Raw genomic sequence first — 27889 nt, forward strand, 5'->3', positions numbered from 1 at the left:
CTGTGCTGGTTTTGCCTTGGAGCTTCATATTAAGGTCATTAAGATGGGAAGTAATGTCCGTTAGAAAAGCAACAATTTCCATTTTCTCCTCATTCTTCATGAAATCCACAAACGGTTTGGCTTTTGCACTCTTCTGATCCAACAGATCAGCTGTCTCCAGCTCTTTCCGCAGTGCCCAAAAACGCTCCAGTACCTTGCCTTTACTAAGCCACCGGACATTGTTGTGAAGGAGCAAATCATCAAATGTTGCATTCACCTCTATTAGAAATGAGCACAATAAACGATGTTGCAAAGCAGAGGATGCTCTCAGATAATTGACTAGTTTCATGACTGTTGTCATGACTTCTGAGTACCTTTCTCCAAGGCTGGCACACAAAACCATCTGGTGAATTATGCAGTGGTATGCCATGAGGTCAGGGTGGTGAGTTCTCAAGCGTGACACTAATCCCCTCTCTTTCCCAATCATACATGGTGCGCCATCAGTAGCAATGGAAACAACATGCTTCAGGTCTATCGCTCTGTCTCTAAGCATCTGTGTCACTGCTTCATAGATATCATCCCCCCTTGTGCGTCCATGGAGGTTTGTGAGACCCAAAACATCTTCATGAAATTCTCCCTATTCTTCATCAAAAAATCTGACAAAGACCATGAGTTGTGCATTGTCCATGATGTCTGTGGATTCATCCACAGCCAATGAAATGAATTTGGCTTTTTTTTATAGCAGAACTAAGTTGCTCAAGCAATTCATCAGCGAGTATTTCAGTTCGTCTTGCAGCAGTGGAATCAGAACAGGGTATTTGGTTTATTTTCTGGATTATTTCATCCTTTTGAGTCCCTTCAAACAGAGCAGTCACCACTTCACTCATACACTCTTTGACTACTTCAGCATCAGAGAAGGGTTTCTTGTTTTTTCCCAGGACCCATGCTACTATCTATCTATCTATCTATCTATCTACTCTTAGTGAGGCTTCTGTTGCCCGCTCCTGTTGTGTGGCTGATCTAACTATTACACTGCTTGCAGCTTCATATGATGATTTCAGCTGGTTTATTTTTATTGTCCTTACCTCTGAGTTATGAGGGTAATTTTGTTCGAAATGTGCATGCTTGGTTTCATAATGGCGTTTCACATTACCACTTTTGATTATTGCTACCGTCTCGTTGCAGATTAAACACATTGGTTTTCTGCTTCCCACGGGGAGCACGAACGCATATTTTTCTGTCCACTCCCTCTTAAATTTGCAGTTTTCAAAATCAACTTTTCTTTTCTTATCAATGTACTGTCTTGAGCCAGCCATCTTCACTTTCAGTCAGCAAAAAAAAAATTCAGTTATCGAAATTTGCACTGCCCGTGAGTGATGAGACTGCCTATTCACCGGCCTGACCCAGAGCACGTGACCGGTACATAAATCTGGCTGCCGTGAATGAGCGAGCGAGCGAGTGGGGGGGAGGCGGGGAGTAGTGGGAACGTTGCTATGACGATACTGTTACAGCTGCTGTGATTGGACATAGATGAAGCAGCCAAACTGAGTAGAAACCTCAAAGATATATCACGCAGAATCACAATTGCGCACTTCAGTGAGAACTCATTTAGATTATGATTAAATTTGCATGTTTGTTTTGCCGTCGGTCCAGATTTAACCGTATTTGGGTCCGGATGCGGACCAGAGACCGCCTATTGAGTACCCCGGCACTAAATCAACAAGCTAATTAAAAGGCCAGGCTCAGTTATGGGACACACTCTGGACCCCCTGGAGATAGTAGAGGAGGAGAGAATTAAAACAAAACTGAGTGCCATTATGAACAATGCTGCTCATCTTCTCTATGACACAACAACACTGAGGACTTTCAGCCAACAAAATATTCAAAAGATGTGTGTCAGGAAATGCTATGGGGTTCATTCATACCAACATCAATACGTCTGCATAATGTGTGACTTTGACAGTGACTACCAAGTGAGAAATTTTGTTGTGTCTTTATATTTTCTTCCATTTTATTAATTCTGGTGTGTATTCAGACCATAGTTTGTGTCTATATATATTGTTCAATATCTGGACGCTACAGAGGCTGCGCAGGTAGTCCAACTTCTCCATGATGGCACATCAATACGTTTGCCATAGAATAGAATTGGCAGGTCCACCACTGGTGCCCTGTGCTTTTCGCAGATGAGAGCAGGTTCACCCTGAGCACATATGATAGACTTGAAAGGGTCTGGAGAAGCCGTGGAGAACCTTATGCTGCCTGTAACATCGTTCAGTATCACTGCTTTGGTGGTGGGTCAGTGATGGTCTGTGGAGGCATATCCATGGAGGGACACAAAGACCTCTACAGGCTAGACAATGGCACCTTGACTGCCATTAGGTATCGGGATGAAATCCTTGGACCCATTGTCAGACCCCATGCTGGTGTAGTGGACCCTGGGTTCCTCCTGGTGCACAACAATGCCCAGCTTCATGTGGCATAAGTATGCAGGCAGTTCCTGAGAGATGAAGGAATTGATATCATTGACTGGCCCCCAAGATCGCCTGACCTTATGTTTCAATCCATCCAATGCCACCAGGTTGCAACTCAGGCTGTCCAGGAGCTCAGTGATGCCCAGGACACCATCCGTCATTTCATTAGGAACATGCCCCCTCCAAAGTTGTCAGGCATGTATACAAGCACATGGGGGTGATACAAACTACTGAGTACAATTTGAAGTTGCTGCAATGAAATTTCGTCAAAATGGATTAAGCTGCCACATCATATCACTCTATTTATGTATTTATTCATTTAAAGAGCTTCTGCAAAAAGCCAACTTTCCCCTGTGGAGAAATCTAATTATCTACTGTATCTAGTGTATCCACATTCCTTACAGTTTGTATTTATGATCATTTTTTTTTTGTTATACCCAGATTGAATTACAGTTTTCATTGGGCTGTTCTTGTTTTGACGAAGTGCTTCATTCCAGTACTGACTCAACACTCAACATTTCTATTTCAATGTATGGTAGGACAAAGCTGGTTAAAACAGCAGTTAAGTGTTCACCGGTCATTTTCATTGACATTCTGAACTGCACACTGGACTCATTACTTGTGTGTGTCTTATTGTTCTTTTTTGCTTTGTCATATCATTTATTGTATATAATAATACAATACTATGTATTGTATATTTTGTTTGAACACTTCATATATTTTTTCATATACTGGTATTTTCAGCATCTGTGTGGTGTCTCTGTAAGGAAGGGTGTGTGAGCCTGGCATGAAATGGAGTTTCCTCCAAAAGCAAAACAGGCCTCCAAAAGCTGATGCTGCACCAGGGCAGGATTTTCACAGGCCCTTCACTTTTCTTTTGGCAATGCCAGAAATTTTAAAAAATGTGTGCATTACATAACATTCGGATGTATTTGGCAAATAAGCTAATTTATATGAAAGTGAGTCAACTTATTTCATCCAAGAGTCAATTATCTCATTTTGTTTATCAAGTATTTTTGTATCAATCAAATATTTGTATCATATCCAACAATAACAGTGGTATAAGACTGTAATTACAGGTGCTATTAGAGTACAATAACTATGTGGTTTTTAACACCACTTCATGATGTCATGTAGTTAAAAATATAAAATTTATAGGCCTGTGGTGGCTCAGTAACTATAAAGACAGCAGAGTCCAATTCAAGTGATGTAAAATTGTCATCATTAATGTATGTTAGTGGCAGGGGGTTCTGTGACTAACTGTTGTTCAATTTTAATAACATTCTAGAAAGTACATCCAATAGAGTAGCATCAAATAATTACCAAAAGAAAAATGATGATTAATACAAAGCATAAAATCAGTATCAATATTACGCAACAGAAGGAGAAAAACAACTAAAATAATCTCCCCATTTCTGTATTAATGATAGTTAAAACCAGTAAGTTGTTAACATTATATAAATAACTACATTGGAAAGGAACTGATTTATTGCATAATGGGAAAAACAAAGGTGACAATTATCTTAAATATTTAAAATCCAGTCTGAAGACTGACTGAAGCAAAAGCGTCTCTTTGTGCTCTGATAGACCGCAACACCGTGCATAGTCTGTTGTATGTTACACCACTAAGTAACTCTTTTAGCACGGTACAAACCATAATCCTGCTCTTTTGGCCCTAGTGTGTGCTTGGTGTGTTTGTGTGTGTCCTGCGGTGGGTTGGCACCCTGTCCAGGATTGGTTCCTGCCTTGTGCCCTGTGTTGGCTGGGATTGGCTCCAGCAGACCCCCGTGACCCTGTGTTCGGATTCAGCGGGTTAGAAAATGGATGGATGGATGGATGTCCTTGCTGTTTGCAGCACAATCAGCTTCTTCACGTACCATAGGACCTGAACACCACAATGCGGTCCTTGTTACATGCCCATCAGCACCGATATTCTGTTTATTTCTAAACCTATGCTATGTTTAAATTACAAGGAGAGCTGCACCTTCCCTGTGTAATTCATTAGTTCAGGCACGTCTTAGCTGCAGGTTGTTAACGTTGATTCTTTATAATAATAACCTGCAGATATTACTTCAGTCAATTCAGTCTAGGGCGGCACGGTGGCGCAGTGGTAGCGCTGCTGCCTCGCAGTTAGGAGACCCGGGTTCGCTTCCCGGGTCCTCCCTGCGTGGAGTTTGCATGTTCTCCCCGTGTCTGTGTGGGTTTCCTCCGGGTGCTCCGGTTTCCTCCCACAATCCAAAGACATGCAGGTTAGGTGGACTGGCGATTCTAAATTGGGCTTGGTGTTTGTGTGTGTCCTGCGGTGGGTTGGCACCCTGCCCAGGACTGGTTCCTGCCCTGTGTTGGCTGGGATTGGCTCCAGCAGACCCCCGTGACCCTATTCGGATTCAGCGGGTTAGAAAATGGATGGATGGAATTCAGTCTTATATTTGCTTATATAATTGCTTTTCTCCTCCATTTCTTTCCAGAGAAGTGACTTTTGAGCTTGTACGTTTAGGGTTAAATGACCTAAAATTGCAGGAGATGGTGGTCGTTTGTGCTGCTTATGCAGTGTGGACCCTCCTTGCCAACAGACTCATTTGCATTGGGCATCCGAGCAAACGCTGAATGAGTAAAAGAGGAAAATATACAAAATATTCAAGTTGACGTAACTGATCTCATGGTAAACTAAGTTGTAGTTGAAGTCACACAGAATGCTTTTCCATTTTAAGTTACTGAACTTCACAAGGGGGCTTGGGTAGTGGATAGACAGTGGGAGATGGCCTCCCAAGAGTGCATGCTCCCCCAACACGATGAATGGCAGCATTCCTGGGCCAGTATGCCTATTCATTTGCCAGCAAGGCATGCTGGGATTTGCAGTACCGTGGGGCAGCCCTGGTGGACTATGTGGGTGCCGACAGGGGGAGCTGCATGGGAGAGCTCTTCCCACTTTCAGGGGCTCCCAACTGACCTTCTTTATGTGGGAAGAACTCCGGCATAGAGAGGGAATCAGAATTGGGAGAGGAGTCTGACTGAGCTCACCTCAGAGAAGTGGAGGCAAAGACACTTGTGTTATACTTGTGGACTATGAAAGAAAGGTATTTGTAAAATAAAATTGTATTTGTTTGCATCAAAGTCATGCCTGTAAAGTCGGGTCAAGGGTATGGAGATGCCCCTTTACAGGTCACAGGAATGAATTCCAGAATGTAAGTGTTGGGGGATTCAGCTGACTTTCTGCATCCATTAAATGTTTTCTCTTAATATACTTTACAGTACGTGTCACTTAAAGCCTAACAAAATGGGACAATAACCATTTTGTCCTGCACATGTCATTCTAAGAGCACCCAGGCTCCATGCAGATGCATGGTGGGATATGTTGGCCAGGGTTTGAGTAGACAGACATTTGGGTCACCTTGCTCTGTGAATGTCCCAATGGCCTCACTGACAGACACTGTGCTTTTGTTCCTCAGACTGATATCACCACAGCGCCTAAGAAATACCTGCTGACAGCACCACAACTCCTACCAGAAACTGTGAAGCAGTTAGTTTTACATATTTATAATGGTGCCTGCCTGAACAATAGTTCACCCATTTTCTGTGGTTTATGACAAACAAAAGGTGTTGTTTGGCTGTTTTTATGATAGGCAGTCACACATTCAGCTTGCCTGGCAGCAATACACATTTGGAACATTCTCAATCACTGTCACACTTCATTTAGAAATGAAATAAATAAGGAATCCTCTCATTAACACCTAATCGTATCTGTCAAGACAAAAGTGTCAACTGGCTTGCTCAGACTGGCCCTAGTAAGACTAGGCAAACAGCACCATGCCTATTGAAAATGTGGTACAGGCTAAGGCTTTGAGCTTCAGAATTTAAGGCTGCGAGTTCAAATCCCACCACTGACACCGTATCACCATAAGTATGTCACTTTGCTGTGATCGGAATGGAGGGGCGGTGGTGGATCAATAGAAATGTAATTAACTGTATCTCAGATGTTATACAGTAAGTTGCTTTAATTAAATGAGCACATCATGCCATTACAATCTGAGAATTGAAAGTTAGCAGGCACACTCCATGATGCCAGACAAGGCAGAAGTATTTCACAGCTCATTCAAACGACTTAGAAAGAGTGAGCTGTGAGCACAGGGAAACCTGAAAGGGAACAGATGGGAAATCCCAGAGAGGACAATGCTCTTTCTTTATACAAGGGCACTGGCAACATCACCAGTGGGATACTGCTGAGGGAAATAAAAATTCAGCGAAAGTCCCGACTGCTTAGTGAGGTCAACTTAAAAACAAAGTAGGACACTTCTTCAGGTCATATGACCCAGTGGAAATATTGGAAGGGGAACGAGAGACAACAAGGTGTTGGACTTTGTTATGAGAAGGAATTTTTCTGTGGAGAAGTGACCTTATGAACACACAGAGGCCCATTGAACTTTGATAATGAGGAACTGGCCATAAATGTTCTGGAAAAAACTTACAATAGGAAAGGACTTTGAAAAAACAACAGCCCTCTTCTGATAACAAGCTGGCACTACCGGCAGTGTTTACTTAACATTACTCTCTAAGGCTGGGATGTAGAGAAAAGCCAAGCAAAATGACACCTTTTATTGGCTAACTAAAAAGATTACAATATGCAAGCTTTCGAGGCAACTCAGGCCCCTTCTTCAGGCAAGAAGGCTGGGATGGAAATTCTAAGAAAAGACTTAGTGTTTTGGTTTGCACAGTGCCCTCTAGTGGTTATAGTGCTCAACAACAGCACAAAATTTAGCCAAATGCCTTTGTACACTTAATATCATTTGTAGATTATACATTACAATAATGATGAAGAAAGAGACTGCAGTTAGATAACACTAAAAGTAGAAAGTAAAGATAGCACAAGAGTTTAACTACATCTGCTAAATGTAATCCCAGGCAGACAATAAACATGTGATAGTCCAGTCAGCATTTCTTAGTCCTTCTGCTTTTCATTTGAAGTGATGTCTTAGTCACACGTGCATACCTGACTTTATTTAAATTCTTAATGCCTAATTAAAATGTGCAATAAGATGCTGTATTTATTGCTCAAATTTTATTTGTTCCAAGCCTATGTGCCATGAACCAGGTGTTCTAAAAGCAGATAAATCCCACAAATACTTCCTAAATTGCCCAAAAGGGGGAATTACTGTCATAACCCGACTAAAAAGAAAAGGCCTTAAAGTATCTTCATGAAATAAAAAATATTTTTAACAAAAATGCTCTGAAGAAGTAGAAGCTCTGTAGCACAAGAAGCTCCATAGAGCTCAAAAGGAATTGCCTGAGAAGGCAAGGCAATCCGCGGCAAATACATTCCTAATACTGAATCCCAAACAAAGTAAAAACAGAGCACAGGTTCAATAGTCCAGAAATCACAAAGGTACAAGGCACAGAAAACACAAGTAAACACTCCACAACCAAGTGCAATCCAACTGAACAGCCAGGAATTATGGGACACCCACCATATTTATAGGACAGGGGGCAGTTCCTGCTGAAGATTGGCAGGTGGTCTCGCCTCTTGAGGAACTACCCACAAAACACATTGAAGATAACAAAGGCAGCTTATAGTCATAGACAAAAACAAAGAATAATGCACATAAAAAACAAAAGAAACATCACCATAAATAAATGGCACAAAAATGGACAAAACAGACAAGAAACACGACTTTGAACCCCAGCCAGGGGAGAAACAGTGGATGAAACATGACACTATGCATGGCAGAAAAAATTAATTAATGAAATGAGACAGTCAAGCATAGGTTTTTGTCAAATAAAACTACAAGATTTAAAGAAGTTGTGTAGTTGATCTCATATATTACAAAACTATTACCGGTAATTATAATAAAAAAGAGGCCCAGTGGGTTTTCATAAAATAATCAAGAAGTCATCCGTGACACATTCAAACACAAATATGTAAAAAACACAAATACATTTTCCAAGGTGGTATTAAAAAATTCATAAGAAACAAAAACCTTTAAAATTCAACCAGGCGTTCCTTTAGCCATGCCACTCTTGTCTAGCCCATAGTCTGCTGAAGTAATTCTTGAAAATACTTTCTTAGTGTATCTTACCCTTTCCCATCTGTTCTAGGGAGACTCCGCCATGAAATCCTTTGTATTTCTTATCTCTCAACTCTGTTCCCTCTCCAGCAGTGTGCCCATGTAGACCACCCACTCCACTCTTGGTTTAATTGTTTTCCTTGTCCTTACTGGTCTGACTTTCAGCAAATCCATCTTCTCTCTGTTGTTCTTTGGAATGAAAAGACAAGGTTGCTCTGATGAGCAGCTCTCTCAAATTGTCCTTCCTTGAATTGCTCTTCTCCTTACCCTCACTCACGCTAGCTTTAAATAACGACAATCGGGGAAACCAAAGCCAATCCCCTATTGTCACCCTAATGCCCTAAATTGTTAACAATTGTTAATCTCATTCCAGCATTCTCTCCACAGTGACTATTACCCTCCTAATTAACATCATCTCACTCTCAAACATCTGCATGCCTCATTTAGGCATTTCTCCTTGTGGGCAATGGGCACTGCCATACATAGTGGCCCACCAAAATCCACATTCCAGACTGTGGACCCACCGTAAACCAACCTCCACTTCTTTGGGCATGTCCATTGCTTTACTATTTAGATATTTTTCTCAATTCTATAAATAGCCAACTCTAGCCTGATTCCTGGGTGCACTGTAAAGACTTGTCACATATACAACCTCGAGTTAATTAAAAACATAGGAATTTGTCAGAAACACCTCTTTGAGGCAGAAGATCAGCAAACCTATTCTAAAATAACTTAATGAAATCTTCCTTCCAGCCCAGAAATCTTTCTTGGAATGCGATTCCAGCATGTTTAGCTTCCTTGCTGCTTTATTGACACTCCCTTAGTTTGTCTGCCCTCATCCTAAACCATCCAGAGCTCATTCTGTACCAGGCTACGGTGACCTCTAGCATCTACCTCCTTCTATCTCGCCCTACGTAAGACACTCAAGTCCCATCTGCCTTGATTGACTACTGCTACCACAAAAACTCTAGATTCGGGCTAAAGATGGACACATGTAAGGTTATGGCAGTTTGAATTGGAAGGCTTTGGAAGGCATGAAACAGGCTTAACAATTGTGAACTTGGCCCGGACACAGACAGGCGGACATGTTGTTTAAAACCACCACACGTTTATTAAACACAATATTTACAATAATAATAATGGTCACAAAGACCCAGTCCAATGGTCACACAGACCTTAATCACGTGCACAAACCCCAAATCCAAAGTCCTTGCCACAAATGCCTTTCTTCAGGCCGCCTCCACTCTCATCTGCCTCGTCCTTCTTCCACCCGACTCTAGCCTCGAATGAATGGAGACGGCCCCTTTTATAGAGGACCCGGATGAGCCCCAGGTGTTCCCGGCAATCTTCTTCTGGCCACGCCCCAGTGTGGCGGAAGTGCCGGCTGTCCTCCCGGCTGCTCTCCGGGCGCCGTCATAAATCTTCCCAAGGCACTGGGGTGCCTCCTGGCGGTGACCACGGGCCCCTACAGGGAAAGGCTTCCATGCCCTTGACCCGTGGCCTCCAAAGCAACCCGGAAGGCAAACCCCACGTGATCCAGGCAGGGCTCTGACCCTCTTCTGGTCCCTCCTGGCGTCCCGGCCGGGTCATGGCCCCTGGCATCCCTGACACAATGTATTGGTTTTGCTAAATACTATCATGGTTTTATCAAAGATTTATGTACCATTACTGCACTGAATGACCAGTAGAGGGGGACACTCCATCAAAAACTCAGTTGGACATTATCAACGGCATTGTAACATCTCTATAAAATAAAAATTTAACATCATAAAAATGCTCTTTAATAATAATTAAGCTTCGTGGAACACAAAGGCAAAAGGATTCTTCCACAACAATAAAGCAATCCAGTACATTCATGCAGTATATACATATACATACATAGATACTGAATCTATCTATCTATTATATAGTGTCTTTCACATCTATCTATCTATCTAAGGAAGAAAGGAAGAAAAGAAAAAAAAACACTTCTGACATGGCAGTCCCAGTCCCAGTGAGGTATTATGCAGGCATATATTTCTTGACACACTTGTCTTAAAGTCCTCGGTGTTGGTGTGTCAGAGAGAGGATATGCAGCATTGTTCATAATGGCACTCAGTTTTGTTTTAACTCTCTCCTTCACTACTATGCCCAAGTGGTCCAGAGTAAGTTGTATAACTGAGCTTCCACTTTTAATTAGTCAGTTGATTTGGTGGGCCTCTCTTGAAGAGATGTTACTAGCCCAGCACACCAATCACACTGACCATCACAGAGTTGTATAAAATGTGAAGGATGTCACTTCCCACATTAAAGGTGTTCAATCTCCTAAGGGAAAAGAGCCTGATCTGTCCCTCTGACTCCAATTCAACCTTTCACTGATGTGGACCCCCAAGGACTTGTAGGAGTGCACCATCACTTCATCCACTTGCTGAATAGCCACCAGATACAGAGGCTCTTTAGTGCAGCGAATGTCAGTAGGCAGTTCCTTGGTTTTGCTGATGTTGAGTTACAGAAAATTTACTTCTGCACCAAGAAACAAAGTTCTCCACTGTTATCAGAATCATCTGAGAGTTCATGCAAGTGAAATGATCTGGTGTGAAGCACAATCCTTGCGTCTCACAAACTGTGGTCTGTCTGGTCAACAGATAGTCCACTATCTAGGACACCACAGGGTCATCCACCAGCATATCTCAGAGTTTATTCATTAACAGGGATGGCTGGAGGTATTGAAGGCAGTGGAGAAATAAAACAGAATCCTCACAGTGCTGCCCGCTTTGTCCTGGTGAGAATAAGCCTTGTGGAGCAGGCTGATAATTGCAACCTCCACTACAATCTTTGTCCAATATGTAAACTGCAGTGGGTCTACCACAAGAGGATTCACAGAGACCAGAACCAGCCTTTCAAAGGTCTTCATGATGAGAAAGAGTTTATATCTATCCAGTGTTTATTTTTTACATTTTCTTTGCTATTTTGTGGGTGCCCCATTAGGGTAAGCCCAGGGCTGATGGTCTACTGTCCCCTGCGGGCTCCACCACTGCCTTTAATGCTTTCTGGCTTGGCAGGGATGTAAATAGTGATAATAACAGAAGCTGTAAATTCACTCAAGCGATAACAATGGCTGCATTTCATTGTTAAAAATTCCAGACTGGGTGAGCAGCGTTCTTGTTAGTCCCTATTCGTGCATTGACTTGTCCTTGTTTTGAAGCACATCTTGGCTTATAATATAAACTGCCCAACCTCCATTTTCAAAGAAACTAAAAAACTAATTGCAGGCTCCTTTGAGGTCTGCTTCACTCACATGTATGTGCTAACACTGAAGCAGACCCTGACACTATAACTGTTGACGTTGTTCTCATTCACCTCCCCTTTCTGGCTTTTTAATTGAACAATTTGTCTCTTTTTTTCATACTCAAAACAGGACCATTCCTTTTTATCTCCTGTACTAAGAAAATGTCTGATGGATTTTGACCAGCACATCAGAGTTTAACGTGTTCCTCTGCAAAAATGTCCCACATAGGATCAGCATAGTGGGCAAGCACACTAAAAGCAGAGCTGTAACCTTGTCATGTTTATCCACATATCCGATTTAGTGCTAGCCAAGAACAATATGCAAGGTGTGTTGTTTAAATATCTACATGCTGGTACATCAAATATAAATAAAATAAACATAAATATTGACCAGAAAAGACACTGACCCCTTCCAGTAAAAGATATCCAGAGTCCAAATCTGTCTACGCTTGGTATGTTTGCCAAACATTTCCCATTTTGACAAGAAACGGTGGCACTGATTAGTGACGCTGGGGGTCTCTAGTCAGCCTTGAGAGTGTCAGACTGAAGACTTCCAAGGTCCCATCACAGTGTTTCAAGCTGCACAACCACCTTGGCACAAACACATTAGGCAGAGCAGCATTTGTTCATTCTGTGATGGTTTCATTTTTGTTATTGTGTTCATACGAACTACTTCTGAATGCTTTGAAGTTATGTTTTTTTTTTTTTTGCCTTGCGTGGTATGAGGAAATCCCCTCATATGACGTCCCTTCGACTCGTCTTGATATCTAGTTATGCAAGGCATTTAGCTTTTTGGTGTTCAAACCTATTTTTGGCCCTCTAGACCTGAAAAACTCTCATTTTAATGGACATTTTGGACCATGTTTTATGCAGGAAATGACACTCTTAGGGCTCATTTATACTTCACGCTCAGAACGCGTACGCGCCCGCATCATGGCTGCCACGCGTTCCCAGCGCTCATTTCACGCGTCCTCTGAGCAGGTCCTCAGAAATTAACGCGACGCGTGCGCGAGTTGCAGTACCAGCAAAAAGTCGGGGGGCGCAGTGTGCTAAAAGTCGGAATGTGACGTCAGAGTCTCTGTTTACTATCTACATGTGACAGCAAGCCTCTATGGAGATCCTTCGGGGATCGATGTGCGCACTTTGCTGTTTGATAAATGGCTCAAATACAGCGCTATACATTATGTTGCCGATGTGAAGTTGCAAAAAAAAAAAAATAGACGGCATAAAAGATGGTATGTGAGACTTTTAAAATGTATCGTGTCATTACGATCGGGAATATGCGACGCTTGAATATAAAAGCACCACGAATGCATCTGTATGTCGGCATTTTGCTTCAGCAGCGGCAAGCAGCAATAGATCGCCAAACAGAACAAATTAAATGTATGATATTCCAACTCTCTGCACATTTAGAATCTTTAGATTTATACTTGTTATCACTTTCATGATGAAATGCATTCAAATGTTATGTTACATTTTACATATAATTTCGTTTAAATAATGAATACTGTTAATAAATACACACATGGGGGAATAATTACACACATGGGGGTGTCACGGTGGCGGAGCGATAGCACTGCTGTCTCGCAGGGACTTATGTTGCTGGTATTTCCTGCTTGTATTCCACACTGTGCTCTGGGTTCCTTCCAAAGATATGCAGATTTGGGGATTTGGTGCCGCTAAAATGACGCTAGTGTATGTGTGTGCTTGTATTCACCTTGCGATGAGCTGAGGCCTCGTCAAGGGACTGTTTCTCACTCGTGCCCAATGCTTCCTGGAATAGACACATACATCCCTGGATTTATGGATTTAATCAATAAACATCCTTTTCAGAGATATTGCGGTAAGGTGTTATCGGAATTTAATAGGTGTTTTAGGCAATTCACAACACAGAGAAGCCGAACATGTTCTCACCGCGATAATATCTCGCACTGCCACCTGGTGGATTCCTCCAGATTTACGTAAAGAACGCGCGCAGGTATAAACACTACAATGCTTGCGTAGCAGGAGCGTCCGCTGCAGCATGCGTCGCGTCGCGTGAAGTATAAATGAGCCCTAATGTTAAAGAATAAACCATTAGGTGTCTTCAGCAAAAATAATCAGAATGACGAAGTTATGCTGTCCATATCAACCGACCCCAGGAGCTCATACCCTGATGGGATACGAGGAGTCAAAATTGCTCCTTTTTACAAAACTTTAAACAAATGGGATCAGTAATGTAGGCGTGTGGAGTGTCGTTTCATGTCATTTTGAAGTTGCTGATCACAACTATAATATTTTTTCAAATTAATTCTTTACCAGTGGTCCCAGGCCTCTAAGAGCAACTCCCACCAGGTTAAAAATAACAAAATTCAAACATAAGCTAGTAGGGTGTCATTTTAGACTATTTCAATGGTCAATGATAACTAATATGATGTTATTTTTGAATTTTGATCCTTTACTAGGAATCTAGTCCTCTATGGTGTTCAGACAGGGGGAGAAAAGTTGAACATTTCTGTTACAATTGAAAATATTTACACTTTAAATTGAAACACACATTTTAAAATTTTTAAATATTGGGTGCAACTCTTCTTGTTTATTATGTAATTCTACCTCATGAAGTAACAGGTAGTGTACATATCACCCCATAAAAGTCGTAAAAGATAAAGGTTTAGGCCAGTATTGAACCTTTAATGGGAGATGTGGCTCAGAAATTCAGTGGTCTAGATCATGGCCCCTATGGATTTAAAGGTGGTCCCCTGTATGTGGCTCACTGGGTTTAAATTTGGGAGTGGAACTGGTTAACAGAGACCAGAGCTGGAGAGACATGATGGAAGTGCCCACCCTTACAAGGAGGATTATAGAGAACTAATTCTGTATAAATAGGCCTCTCTATGTATGTTGCCTGTCCTCTTTAACATCATTCTGGTGGAGCTGTTAAAAGCTTTGTGCTCAAAAACTGGTATGGATGCAATATTCAAAGCAAGTCAGGATGACGTTATTGTGTGGAGGAACAGACTTTGTGTTCTGGATTACAGGCTAGAGCTCATCAGCCTGAACTATGGGAGCTGGAAGGCCTTTGGCCGACTATAAGTTCATTAACTTTACAAAATCACATCTACTTGCAGGTGTCAAAAAATAACTGGCGTGTGCTTTCTACTGTTGCATCGTTAGAACGGTGACTGGAACATGAAACACAAGTCTTTGCTAAACCTAATTCATTAATGGGGAAATTAGTTATATCTTTCTTCTTAACCAAAACAGTAAGCAAAACCTCAGTAATGAACCTCAAGTTAAAGGGTCAAAATCAGGAAGACAAATGAGGAAAAAAGACTTTAAACTACTCAGTCTTTGTATATCCATAACCTCAGATGATATGGAAACCACTGGGACTGACATTTACACAGGTGCATCAATGATGCCATTCTCTATGTTTCCCAGATGTTTCTATGACAACCACACCAAAAAATAATGGTATCCATAAAGAAAACAAAAGAAGATGCTAAAAACAGTAGCATCTTTATATACGAAACAAAGTCAATCTCTGATGGCAGAAATGGATCTCTTACAAGCAAAAACTAAAATATATCTCTTGTGGACTTGAACCCGGACACAGGTAGACGGACATCGTTGTTTCTCACCACACACTCTTTATTTACAATATATTTACAATTTAACGTGCACTCCCCAGTGCCTCTTGCACCGATTCCCCCAAATTTCCAGGCCTCACAGTCCTTATGCCTTCCTGGCCGCCTCCTGTCCTCTCTCCAGCTCTGTCCTCTTCCACCCGACATCCACCAATGACTGGAGGGAGGTGGCCCCTTAAATAGGAACCCGGATGGGCTCCAGCTGCTTCCCGGCACTCCTCCGCAGACACGCCCCAGTGTGGCGGAAGTGCCGGCTGCGCACCCGGAAGCCATCCGGGTGTCCCCCGTCGTCTTCCCCCCAGCACTTCCTGGTGTGGCGGAAGTGCTGGGCTCCAGGGATATCCAGGCACCGGGGCGGCGGTGGCCACGAGTACCTACAGGGCTGGGCTTCCAAGCCCTTTACCCGAGGCCCCCAACATAACCAGAACGGACGCCCCCTCGCGGTCTGGAGGAGGCACAAGCCCTCCTCCGGTCCTCTTGGGCGTCCCGGTCGGGGACCACACTCTGTATCCCACTACCAAAGGGAACAATTAAGATTACAATAAACTACCAATTAGTTTGGCCTACAGCTTATATATAGTTGCGGTAAAGCTGTGAGTTTTGAATTAAAGTTTATTAATCAATAATCAACAAATTAACTTGTAAACTAAGTTTACCAATTGCATCGTGAACCCCCCAAAAGAATTCACATTTAAGGTAATATTGTAGAATTTACATTCTAAATTAACTCATTCACAAGGCCTTGAAATATCCTCATCATGTCACACTGTCTATTTAACTTGGCTTTCTCTTTTCTTGATTTATAAAAGGCCAGATCAGCCTGTCCAAAAAGGAAACTCCTAACCTGACATTCATCCTGATTACTCTTATTTCTGGTAGCACCATAAATAAATGCACAATCAATGAAGGGAAAGTTAAGAAGAGTAAAAACAGAGTTAAGAGAGGCAGAAGTCTAAAACAGAAAAGAAAACAGAGGTAGATGGTCTCCCTCTCTCCACAGAAAGGACATTTGTCTGTGACTGTAGAATTAATCAGTATGGCATATGAATTAACAGCAATGATTCCATGCAGCACACACCATTGCAAATCATCCATTCTGTTTTTCAGTGGTGGTCTTTACAAATTCTGCCATTCTAGCCAAAGTGTCTGTCTCTGTCCCCTCCAAGCCTGCTCCTCTAGGGAGTCTCTGGTGTTGTGCTCAGTGGTTCCCAACGACACACCAGGACGCATATTCTGTGGAGATCATTCCCCACAGCACTGTCAAAGGAAGTTATTCTATGCTACAGACAGCATGCATACTTGTCTTCAGTATCCTCAGGTCCCAAACCAGCCAGTACCATGTCACATCAGGAAAGCCTTCATTGGATTCAGGTTCATCTCTGCTAGCAAGGGAATTTCCAACAAAAAGTTTTACTTAGAGCCCAAAAGAGACTGGCAAAACTCTAGTCAACACGAGAGTCAAGGAGATTCCATGCTCTGAGTAAACTGCTGTAGAAAGACAGAAGGCCAGACGTTGACAATTGTCTACAGTCCGTTAAAAAAACTGCCTTGTCGATATGTAGGTGTCCCACTTGTAACAAGATCTGTCGGGTGATACAAAGGTTTTTGTATAGCTTGCAACCAGAAAGCATTTCTTTGGCTGCAATTATCAACAAATCCTTTGTCCACCTTTGATAACAGGTAAATAGAAAACACACTGCCTCAGTCAATGCCTTCCAGTCCAAAAATGGAAAAAGAGAGAGTGAGAGAGAGAGAGAAGTAAGAAAGGGCCATAGAGGGGGGAGAGAAGACAGAGGGTGGGAGTTAGGGAGAAAGAGATTTTAAGATTTTGAAATCAACGTTGTTAATCACAGATCAATACATTCTTATCATCAGCATTAACAAATGAACAAAGTTAGCAAAAGGACAGTACAACCCAACACAAAAAAACAAGAATAAATAAATCTCACGTCACATTTCAAATATGAAAAATAAGTTCCTGATCTTTGATCTTGATATTTACAAACTGCATCAATAACACATCACCCTCAAAAGCCTAACAAGTGTATGTCATATTGTAGAACTTACACTCTAAACAAATTACTTTCTGGATCAACTCTATAAACATTCTGACGAAATCACTTTCCCTGTCTGATTTGACCTTCTCTTTACAGTTTTATAATCCCTGTCTGATTTGACCTTCTCTTTACAGTTTTATAAATGGCAATTTTTGCTTGCTAAATAAGAAATTGAGAAGGACAGGGAGAGGAAGAGGAAGGGAGAGAAAGAGAGTACCTGTATCTATGCTAGAGACATCCTTGTGGTTTGAAGCCCCATTGTCACTGCAGCTTAAAGGGAATATCTCCACTCGCTAAAAGGATTGTTCTGTAGTCCCAAAATCCCGGGTTTGAGCTCTGCAGCTGCTGTCTCAGGCAGAGTAAACAGCTTAGAGGGGATCATCACCTTGAGTGAATGGCTCAAAAGAGACTGTGTACTGTTAATACCTGAGAATCCTCTTTCTTAGGACGCGCTGCATATGAGCTGATGAGCTGTTGTAGTCTTTAGTCAAACAGAAAATGAAGTATGTGTGCATTGTTCAGATACCAATGGTATTTGTACATTCAATAATGCAAATTAAACTTTTGAGTGATATTGCATCAAATAAACACTGAAAATTTATTATTTATGGTAAATTCCTGGATATCACACTTTGTTTAACTGTAGTAGGTAATAAACTGTACAGTAAAAATATGAAATAAAAGCATGGGTCAGAATTTTAAATAAAAAATTTGAAGACCCAGAGAATGTTCTGCCTTCCTAGACAATTAATGAAGACAGCAAAGCAGCCTTCGCTGTCACTCGTGCTTCATTACCTATCGATTGTCTTTACACAAGTTGGTGGATCAGGTTTCCATGTGCCACTTTCATCACAGACAGTGGTGTTTGTTCCATTTAATCAAAATCTGCTGTTACAAGCAAATGTGATGGAGCGCTTGTATCTATATGGGGGACCAAATCCTGATATCTTCCATCCATTTGCTATGTTAATATTAGGGCAGCTAACCTCTGGAGGTACAGAGAAATAAAAGCAGGAAAAAGGTGAATATTAATCAGTGTAAAGCAATTAGAGAAATTGGTAATCAATGCTTAATGGTTGCTTTCATAATGCTGCTGTCCAACACTCACACCATTTATTAGGACCTGACCTCATTTGGAATCATCTCCAAGCTGTTTCACTACACAAGAAAAAAATCTTCCTTTTCAAACAGACTTATAATGAACATCAGTAAGTGGGCTGCTTTGACACTAATAACAGACAATAATGCAAGTGAACCATATTCATACTCACCCATATTCATACTCACTTATGCACTTGGGTGGCCGACTACTGTACTTTCCGTTGCTTTTACAAGTAATCTGGTGATTTCCAATCATATCAAAACCAGGATTACAATTGTAAGTTACCACAAGTCCAGACCTGATACTACTCACAGGGTCATGAGACCCATTTTCAATTACAGGTGGGTCTGGACATTTCACACCTATTAGAAACAGAGAAGACATTACAGTTAGACTTCTTTCATTTGTGGACCACCCTAATCTGACACAGACAGGCACAGAAACAAGTGTATCATGCAACACACTTTATTTCTGTGAGGAGGAGCTTTTTTTCCTCGCTCCCCAGAGCACAGCAGGGTACAAATAAGCAAAAAAGCACAGTCCTTTTCTTCTCTTTGTCTCTTGTCTTTCTACGACTGCACTCCTCTCCCTGCAAGCTCCGTCCACCTCCTCCCAACTCTGGCTCCCGGAATGGAGTGAGGCGGCCCCTTTTATGTTGATCCTAGAGAGTGTTCCAGATGGTTCATTAGCGTTACCTGGAATCACACCAAGGTGAACATAAGGCTCTGCAGCTCCCCCTGGCAGCCCCCACGAAACCCAACAGGGCTGCACCAAACTCCGACTTCCAGCATGCTTTGCGGGAATCTGTGGTGACACGGCCACCAAGTAGGGCTGCCCTCTAGTGTCCCAGGGGAGGTAATGCCTCACAGATGCTCTCTACCCCAGTCCTTTCATCCACTGGGTAATTGCTGTGGCTGCCTGCCACACACTTTAGAACAGCACACTTGATACAATTATATTTCTATATTGTTTTCCGTCACAAAAACACCACTTTCGAACAAAAAATTAAGTTTCCTGGAACGTTTTCAAAACAAATTAAAATGTGGTTACCCGGGGTCCTTACCACAGACAGCGAGTTCACCACAAGTGTTTAAGTGGTCAACTGCATCACAAAAGTAGCCAGCCGGTTATTTTAGGACAGCTTCATTTTAGTAAAGCAGAGTAAATGTTCAGGCTATTTAACTGAAAATGTCTAGACAACACAATAATCTGTAGAATCATCCATGATTGCTTCATCTGCACACAACTGTTAGCAGGGTGGGCGATGGAACCTTAATTCATAATTGCAACTTAAATTAATAACAATGAATTTCCTGTTTCAAAAATAGCAATTTTTTCAGTGTTTAGTTGACATCGCTCCCAGAAATCTAAACATGTGCATTACATGAAAAGAGGTAATATTTGAAATATGCATAACCATTAGAGCTTGCACACACTTTATCCATACATCATGGAAGTACAAACATTAATGTAAATTTAACATTAAGAGAATAGTTTAACATACAGTACACGTTTAAAATTTTATTGAAATAAATTTACTGAAAATTTTTTGAATATTTACTCTTTTCTACAAAATGTAAACCAAATTGATGTATCTCACATCCTATAAAGCTTAGAAAATGACATTAGAAGTAATATATATCTTGTGAAAAAAGCAAATGATTTGAAATTGCATCACAGTAAATGTCAAGGTAAAGTCACCAGATTTATTGACAAAAATATAAAATTAATGTTTTACTGTTCTTGCTAACTTTTAAGATGCAGCAAGTATCAGCGTTAGGTATGTCGTTCCATCTGTGGGAATCTTTTGCACATGAAGAGGTGTCAGCAAACACTTGTGTCATGGGGGTGTGGCCAGCCTCTCAGGAGGGGTGGGGCTTTTTTCCAAAAACATTTACTTAGATATTTCCATGTCCTAAGGGTTTCTAGTTGAGAAGGTTCAAATTAACAGAGATACAAGACAGACCTATTGAGTCAATGCCATTTATTATTCAGCACTTAGCTTTGTCTGTTCCTCTAATTATTAGGACAGTATTGAATTAGTGTTGATTTCAAAACATAATGCTGCCAATGTTTTTGTTTAAAACTGAACTGCATAAATAAACAAATCTTGTAAAATAACTGTAAAACAGAATAAGATATTTGATAACACTAAATATTTAATACTAATACTACTAGCTGTTGCATGAAATGCTACATCAGTGTTTTAATAATGTATTTTTAATTTGACTTTTTGCAGGTTTTATTTTAAAATATTTTTAAAGGCTATTTATATTTCATAGTGGGACTTTCCACGGATCACACTTCAAAATAGCTTATTATTTATTTCAAAATGTCTCTTCTTAATCTGATTTTGTCGTCTCATAAATCAATCAATCAATAAATCAATATTTTATATACATTGTTGCACATTTTCAAAATTTAGTGATTACTTTCATTCCAGCTTGTTCTTGTCTGACTGGGGTTCAGCATGAGCGCTTTTGATGTTTTCACGCCTGCCATTTGTTTTGAATGAAGAGCAGGGACTGAACAATGTTATGACTCGGAAAGGATGCTGTTGATTTTTCAGTGGAGAGCTAGGCACACAGGTGAGAGCTTTTACTGAATGTACCTACGTGTGCAAAACTAGTTGGTTGAGAGTTTCATGCTGTAGGTTTCAGCAAATGTTGCTGTTGTGGTGTGAAATTTTGTATACAAGTTGATAAATATTTTGTATGTCTTTATTTGTAACATAGACAAAACAGTGTAATATTAGTGTTATATTATTGAAAGGAACAGCAATGGGTTGATATTTGGTTAACCATATTGTAACCACCTTTCAGGACTGAGTGTTTGTAATTTTATAACGGGGTTAGGGGAAGAGTCTAAAACCAGTTTTGGCAAGTGATTCTCTGCAGGATTCTCTCAGACAATCAACAGGAAAGCCAAATTACCTAACTGGCAAATATCGGCTCAACAAATGGTTTTGGGGGTAGGTGTGAAAGGTATTGTGTGCCCCCATTGGTCTGAAGTATGGCTGTTTGGGATTGGTTTGAATCAGAGGTCATTCTGTAGCACAACACCCAATTGGTGAAAGGATTTGGACAAAGAATGCATAAATTAGGTTGCTTTATCCCTCCCTATCTCTCTCTCCTCAGAGAGGAGCATCTCACATACCGTGGACTGAAAAAAGACCACACTGAGAAGCACAACTTGGCAGCCATATTGAGGCAGGCATGTGGCCTGTCCTGAATAAAGCGGACCAAAAATGATGACTTAACTAGTGTCAGGGATGCCAGGGGCCATGACCCGGCCGGGACGTCATGAGGGACCGGATGTGGGTCTGTAACCACCCTGGATCGCGTGGGGGTTGCCTTCCGGGTTGCTCTGGGGGCCACGGGTACAGGGCATGGAAGCTCCACCCTGTAGGGGCCCGTGGTCACCGCCAGGAGGCGCCCCAATGCCTTGGGGACCTGTTACCCCAGCACCAGGAAGTGCTGGGGGGAAGACTTTGGACGTTACCCGGAGAGCTGCCGGGAGGACAGCCGGCACTTCCGCCACGCTGGGGCGTGGCCAAGGGAGGAACGCCGGGAACACCTGGTGCTCATCCGGGTACTGAATAAAAGGGGCCGTCTCCATTCATTCGAGGCTAGAGTCGGGAGGTGGAAGGACGAAGCTCAGGAGAGCTGTGGAGGCGGCCCGAAGAAAAGGCATTGTGAGGCCAGGACTGCGTGTTTTGGGGTTTGTGCACAACTGGGTCTTAGTGACCATTATTTGGGTCTTTGTGACCATTTAACTTACTGTTGTAAATATATTGTAAATAAACGTGTTTGTGGGTGACATGAACGTGTCCGTCTGTCTGTGTCCGGGTCAACTTCCACACTAGATACATTTTAAGTAACTAACAAGTCTGTGTGCCGCCTGAAACTACACATCAGCATTTATCAGGTTGTATGGTTGCCAATATTCACGTGTACTTTGCTTATTGTTATTATTTTATGAATATTAGCAACAATACATTATTTAAAGTTGTAACTTAACTCCTGCTTGTCTTTTACTCTATGTAATTGCCTGAGGTTATAGATGTAGAAGGGGAGGTAGGGAGAAGTTATAGAGTACAATCTCTTATAAACAGTGGTAAGCCTATGGGAAATGAGGCATTAATAATACAACATGGGAAAGCAAAGTAATATAGAGCTCTACCAAGACAAAGCAGCTGCTTAGCCCTAACTGTTACTGCACTGAATGAGCATCACAGTCAGACTGCCCTACTGCTGAGGATGGGGGCTCCTGGATGCCAATCCCAGTGAAGCTACCTGGCCAGACTGATCATCATGCTCTACAGAAATGACAAGTTGAAAGTTCCATTATTTATTCTTGTTCAGCTGTTAACGCGTAACTGTCAGTTGAAATATTTTTCTTATATACATTTCCAATAATAAAAGAGTTTATATAAAAATAGTATGGTAATAAATACTGTACATGCATACATACATACTGTCATGCATGCACATCTGAGGGTCACCTTCTGGGATCTCAAAGGTAAACGCTACCACCCCTTGACACCAGAGGGTGGGATTGCTAACCACCTTGTCTCCTTTTCCACCCACAGCACAAAGAAGCCGCCCAATGAGGGCAACTGACCAAATCACTTCCCCTGTCTGGTGTGACCTTCTCTTTCCAGTTTTATAAATGACTACTTTTGTGTGCACAATGACTGAGTGATGTGGGAAAGGAAGGGAGAGAAAGAGAGCACCTGTATCTATGCTAGAGACTCCCTTGTGGTTTGAAGCCCCATTGTCACTGCAGCTTAAAGGGATCGTCAACACTCACTAAAAGGATTGTTCTGTAGTCCCAAGGTCCCAAGTTTGAGTTTTGCTGCTGCTGTCTCAAGCAGAGTGAAAAGCTGAGAGGGGATCATCACCTTGAGTGAATGGCTCAATAGAGACTGTGTACTGTTAATTCCTGAGCATCCTCTTTCTTAAGACGCGCTGCATATGAGCTGATGAGCTGTTGTAGTCTTTAGTCAAACAGAAAATGAAGTATGTGTGCATTGTTCAATTACTAATAGTATTTGTATATTCAATAATACAAAGTAAACTTTTGAGTGATTTTGCATCAAATAAACACTGAAAATTGTATTTTTTTATGGTAAATTTCTGGATATCACACTTTGTTTTACTGTAGTAGGCAATAAACTGTACAGTGAAAATATGAAATCAAAGGATAGGTCAGAATTTAATATAAAAATCTGAACACTCTGAGAATGTTTTGCCTTGTTAGGCAATTAATGAAGACAGCAAAGCAGCCTTCGCTGTCACTCGTGCTTCATTACCTACCGAATGTCTTTACACAAGTTGGTGGATCAGGTTTCCATGTGCCACTTTCATCACAGACAATGGCGCTCGATCCATTTAATTGAAATCCGTTGTCACAAGCAAACGTGATGGAGCTCTGGTATACATATGGGAGATTAAATCCTGATATCTTCCATCCATTTGTTATGTTAATATTAGGGCACATAACCTCTGGATGCATTGAGCAATAAAAGAAGGAAAATATTGAAAATTAAACAGTATATTGCAATTAGAGAAATAGGAGTGATGGGTAATCAATGCTTAATGCTGCTGTCCCACAGTCACACCCTTTATTAGAGCTCGACTTCATTTGAAATCCTCTCTCTGCTTTTTCAGTACACAAGATAAAAATCTTTCTTAAAAAAATCAATTAGTGGGCTGGTTTGACACTAATAACAGACAATAATGCAAGTGAACCATATTCATACTCACTGCTGCACTTGGGTGGTGGACTACTGTATTCTCCATTGCTTTCACAAGTAATCTGGTAGTTTCCAATCATATCAAAACCAGGATTACAAGTATAAATTACAACAGATCTATATTGGACTCTGCCCATGGAGAAATGCGACCCATTTTCAATCTCAGGTGGGATGTGACATTCCACAGCTGTTAGAAACAGAGAAGACATTACAGTTAGGCTTCTTTCACTTTAGAACCACACTTGACACAATAACATTTCTATATTGTTTTACATCATAAAAGCACCACTTTTCAAACAAAGAATTTAGTCCCCTGAAATGTTTTCAAAACAAGTTAAATTGTGATTACCTGGGGTCTTTACCATAGACAAAGAGTTTAAATGGTCAGCTGCATCATAAAAGTAGCCAGCTGAGGGTCAGAATGGTTGCCCCTGGTGTTTCTATACCTACAGTGATTGTAATCTGAAGTCCCCTGTATTTTGGTGCATTATTAAAACATTGCTGTTATCATTTGTGTTTTACTTCTACCTGTTTAATTACACTTGGCAAACATTGGCAGTGCCATTGTAGGCCAATAATTAACAGACTCGATTATGTTTAGGACAGCTTCATTTTAGTATAGCAGAGAAGAGCCAAGCAAAATGACACCTTTTATTGGCTAACTAAAAATATTATAATATGCAAGCTTTCGAGGCAACTCAGGCCAAGATGTAATGCCTGAAGAAGGGACCTGAGTTGCCTCGAAAGCTTGCATATTATAATATTTTTAGTTAGCCAATAAAAGGTGTCATTTTGCTTGGCTCTCCTCTACATTCATAATGGCTAACACGGTACAACACCCTAGTACTACAGTACAGCAGAGTAAATGTTCTGACTATTTAATTTAAAACGTTTAGACAACTGAATAATCTGTAGAATCACCTGTAAATACTTCATTTGAGTACAGCTGTTAAAAGGGTGGGAAACAAGAAAAATTAATTAAACTAACAGCTAATAAACTGGGGCACTCATGGAATTTCCTCACTCAGTGTTCAGATTCTGGCTAAAAGTTCTCACAAAGAGACTACGGCAAGGTTCTTAAACTCCGGTCCTGGCCCTTCATTTATAAAACATGTGTACGCACAATAAGTTGCTTAAAACTTCTCACACAAATTTCAGGATTTATAAAAGAAAACTTGACGAGAGAACGCATGTATATTTATGGCCACTGTGACACAAAAAACAGAAAATCAACAGTCTGCTGTGGCAAAATGAGAGCGGCAACAAGTCATGAATCCAATAACAGCTTTAATTAACAGCAAGAATTGGCTTCTCATTAAGAAATTGGTGGGAGTGAAATTGGTTGGAGTTTGATGTTCCAAGTTATCTGGTCATCTGTTGGCTCATTTCTGTTTGGCTGCCATTTAATGAAAACAGGGTTATTAAAAAGAAGAGAAAAGGAGTTAATAAGCAGTGAAAACTGGTCACTGATTAGAAAAAGGGTCAGAATGAAAACCTGCAACCACTGTGGCCCTCCAGGATTGGAGTTGGATGCCCCAGAGCACAAACTCCAGGAGATTCCTATATTGATTATTTTATCATCTGTGAATAGATGAGCACCTAGGACTAAAATTGTTTTACATCCTGGGAAAGGAAGACATGCTGATGCTTCCAGCTGTATTTAATTACTTTACAACCTGCGAACAGAAGGCAATGCCATGGGACTACAAACCAGTTTACAGATTGGTACAGGAAGGTTCTTAAAACATCAAAAACTTTATTATTTGGGAAATGGATAACAAGTCTTCCATCATATTGACAGCCAGCCAATCAGGTGTATGTAACAATCACGTGTTGTGAAACTCCTGTGGTATTTTAAAATAAATACAACGGACTATACAACGAGAAGAGAGCAACATCAGAAGAGGGCGAGAGCAACGTCAAGTGGAGAAGACAGAGCGATGTCAGGAGAGGGCACCAGCAATGTACGACTGTTTTCATCTGATCGTCAGCTAAAGCATTCTATGATTATTGATTGCTAAATCAATGCCGCCCTGGGACATTCATCTTTGACATCTTTAAATTTTTTAAAGCTTTTTAAAGACTATATACTGTATATTCAGACTTTGCTATCCACATTTTCTTGTATGCTTTTCTGTATTGGTATCATTGTTTTTTAATAAATGCCAAGACTTTGAAATTAATGTACTTTGTCTTTATATCTAGATTGTCAGAGGAAATAAAGTAGATATTATGAACACTTGGAGCAATCAGAAGTTTACATATGCTGAGATCTGCAAGGTTTTTTAAGTCTGAGGATGAGAGCTCCATCCAATAGTGGGGAATAGTATGTAAAGTAAGGCGTTTTTGGTTCGATAAATTGCCTATAACGAAGGATATAGAGTTTTATTCTATAGGTTAAAACTTGAATAATAAGTGAAGTATGATTAAGTAAAGTATGACCAAAGTAGCAGCAAACAATTAAAAATGAGGCTGAGTCTAAAGGGTTTTAACAACTAGAAGTGAATTCTTTGATATCAGCCAGGGTTCCTCTCTGGATTGGGGTTCAAATGCTTGTTTTATGCCATTGTTGTACATTTTTGAACTGTTTGTAAATATTGCTACAGTATATGCTCACGTATAAGTCGACTTATACGCCAGTTCAAAAATGTGACAATTACATATTTTTTACATCTTCTTGCCAGCACAGTTACCAATTTCTTTCACTAATTCAGCGACGCTTAATTTAAAACCAGCGTCATATTTTTTTCTGATTGAATGCTCCATCATAGATAAGGGATGCTCTTACGATAAAGGTGTAGGAGGGTGTAAGATATAAAAAACACAAATCAGTGTAAACGTTGCTTCGGAATAGTTTGGGTATTCAGGCACAATACAGAGAGAGAGAGAGAGAGAGAGAGAGAGAGAGAGAGAGGTTAGGAGCACACACTGATACAGCGCATTGCCACACCCACATAGAAAAAAAAGGCCATGTGCTCCGCGGTTACTCTTTTAGGTGGGCGTTAGCATAATATAATACCTTGAACCAATAGCGTTCAACGTATACGACCAACATTATATACGGTATTTCTTTTGTTTTATGATTTGCAGTATTTTGTATGTTTTAAGTATCTGTATCGAAGCCTGTGTTATGTTCCATGTGTTTTGTGGGTAGACTCCCATGAGGTAGGGCCACCTGCCAATCATTGCCAGGAACTGCCCTCCGCCTATAAATCCAGAAGGGTCTTCCGCCGTTTCTTGGTGGTTCATTTTGAATGTGCTTAGGAGTGGTGACTTCCCATGCTTTTTGTGAAATTAATGTGCTTAGTGATTTGCTGGAATTTTTTAAATTTCACTCTGTATTTCAATTATTCTTAGGATTTTGTACTGGAATTGTTGTTTGTATTGGATTGCCTTATTGGTTTGGGCAAATCCAATTGACTTTGTACTCCATGGAGCTGATATGTTATTATTTTTTTCTTGTAAAGAATACATCTTTTATTTTTATTGTTTGAGGCCATTTTTGTGTTGAGCTGAAGGTTCTGATGAGATATCCCCTTCTAGTAGGCATTTTTAGAAGTGAATTTTGGA

At 40.9% G+C, this 27889-nt stretch overlaps 1 protein-coding gene across 3 annotated transcripts in view; it reads right to left on the bottom strand.

Moving 5' to 3' along the window:
* The window catches only part of LOC120526183 (complement receptor type 2-like), a 102661-nt gene that overhangs the window by 46345 nt on the left and 28427 nt on the right, over nucleotides 1–27889 (bottom strand). Inside the window, exons 5-8 of one of the 3 annotated variants that reach the window (XM_039749209.1) lie at nucleotides 24330–24506; nucleotides 23880–24068; nucleotides 18747–18923; nucleotides 17133–18447 (exon numbers count right to left, since the gene is read on the bottom strand). In XM_039749209.1, the coding sequence (XP_039605143.1) occupies nucleotides 18338–18447; nucleotides 18747–18923; nucleotides 23880–24068; nucleotides 24330–24506 (653 nt within the window). In that variant the 3' untranslated portion in view covers nucleotides 17133–18337. Of the gene's footprint in view, nucleotides 1–17132; nucleotides 18448–18730; nucleotides 18924–23879; nucleotides 24069–24329; nucleotides 24507–27889 lie in introns of those variants that run through there. The other 2 variants (XM_039749210.1, XM_039749208.1) reach the window with 2 other exon arrangements.

The sequence above is a fragment of the Polypterus senegalus genome, chromosome 3 (genome assembly GCF_016835505.1).
Source record: "Polypterus senegalus isolate Bchr_013 chromosome 3, ASM1683550v1, whole genome shotgun sequence".
Lineage (NCBI taxonomy): Eukaryota > Metazoa > Chordata > Cladistia > Polypteriformes > Polypteridae > Polypterus > Polypterus senegalus.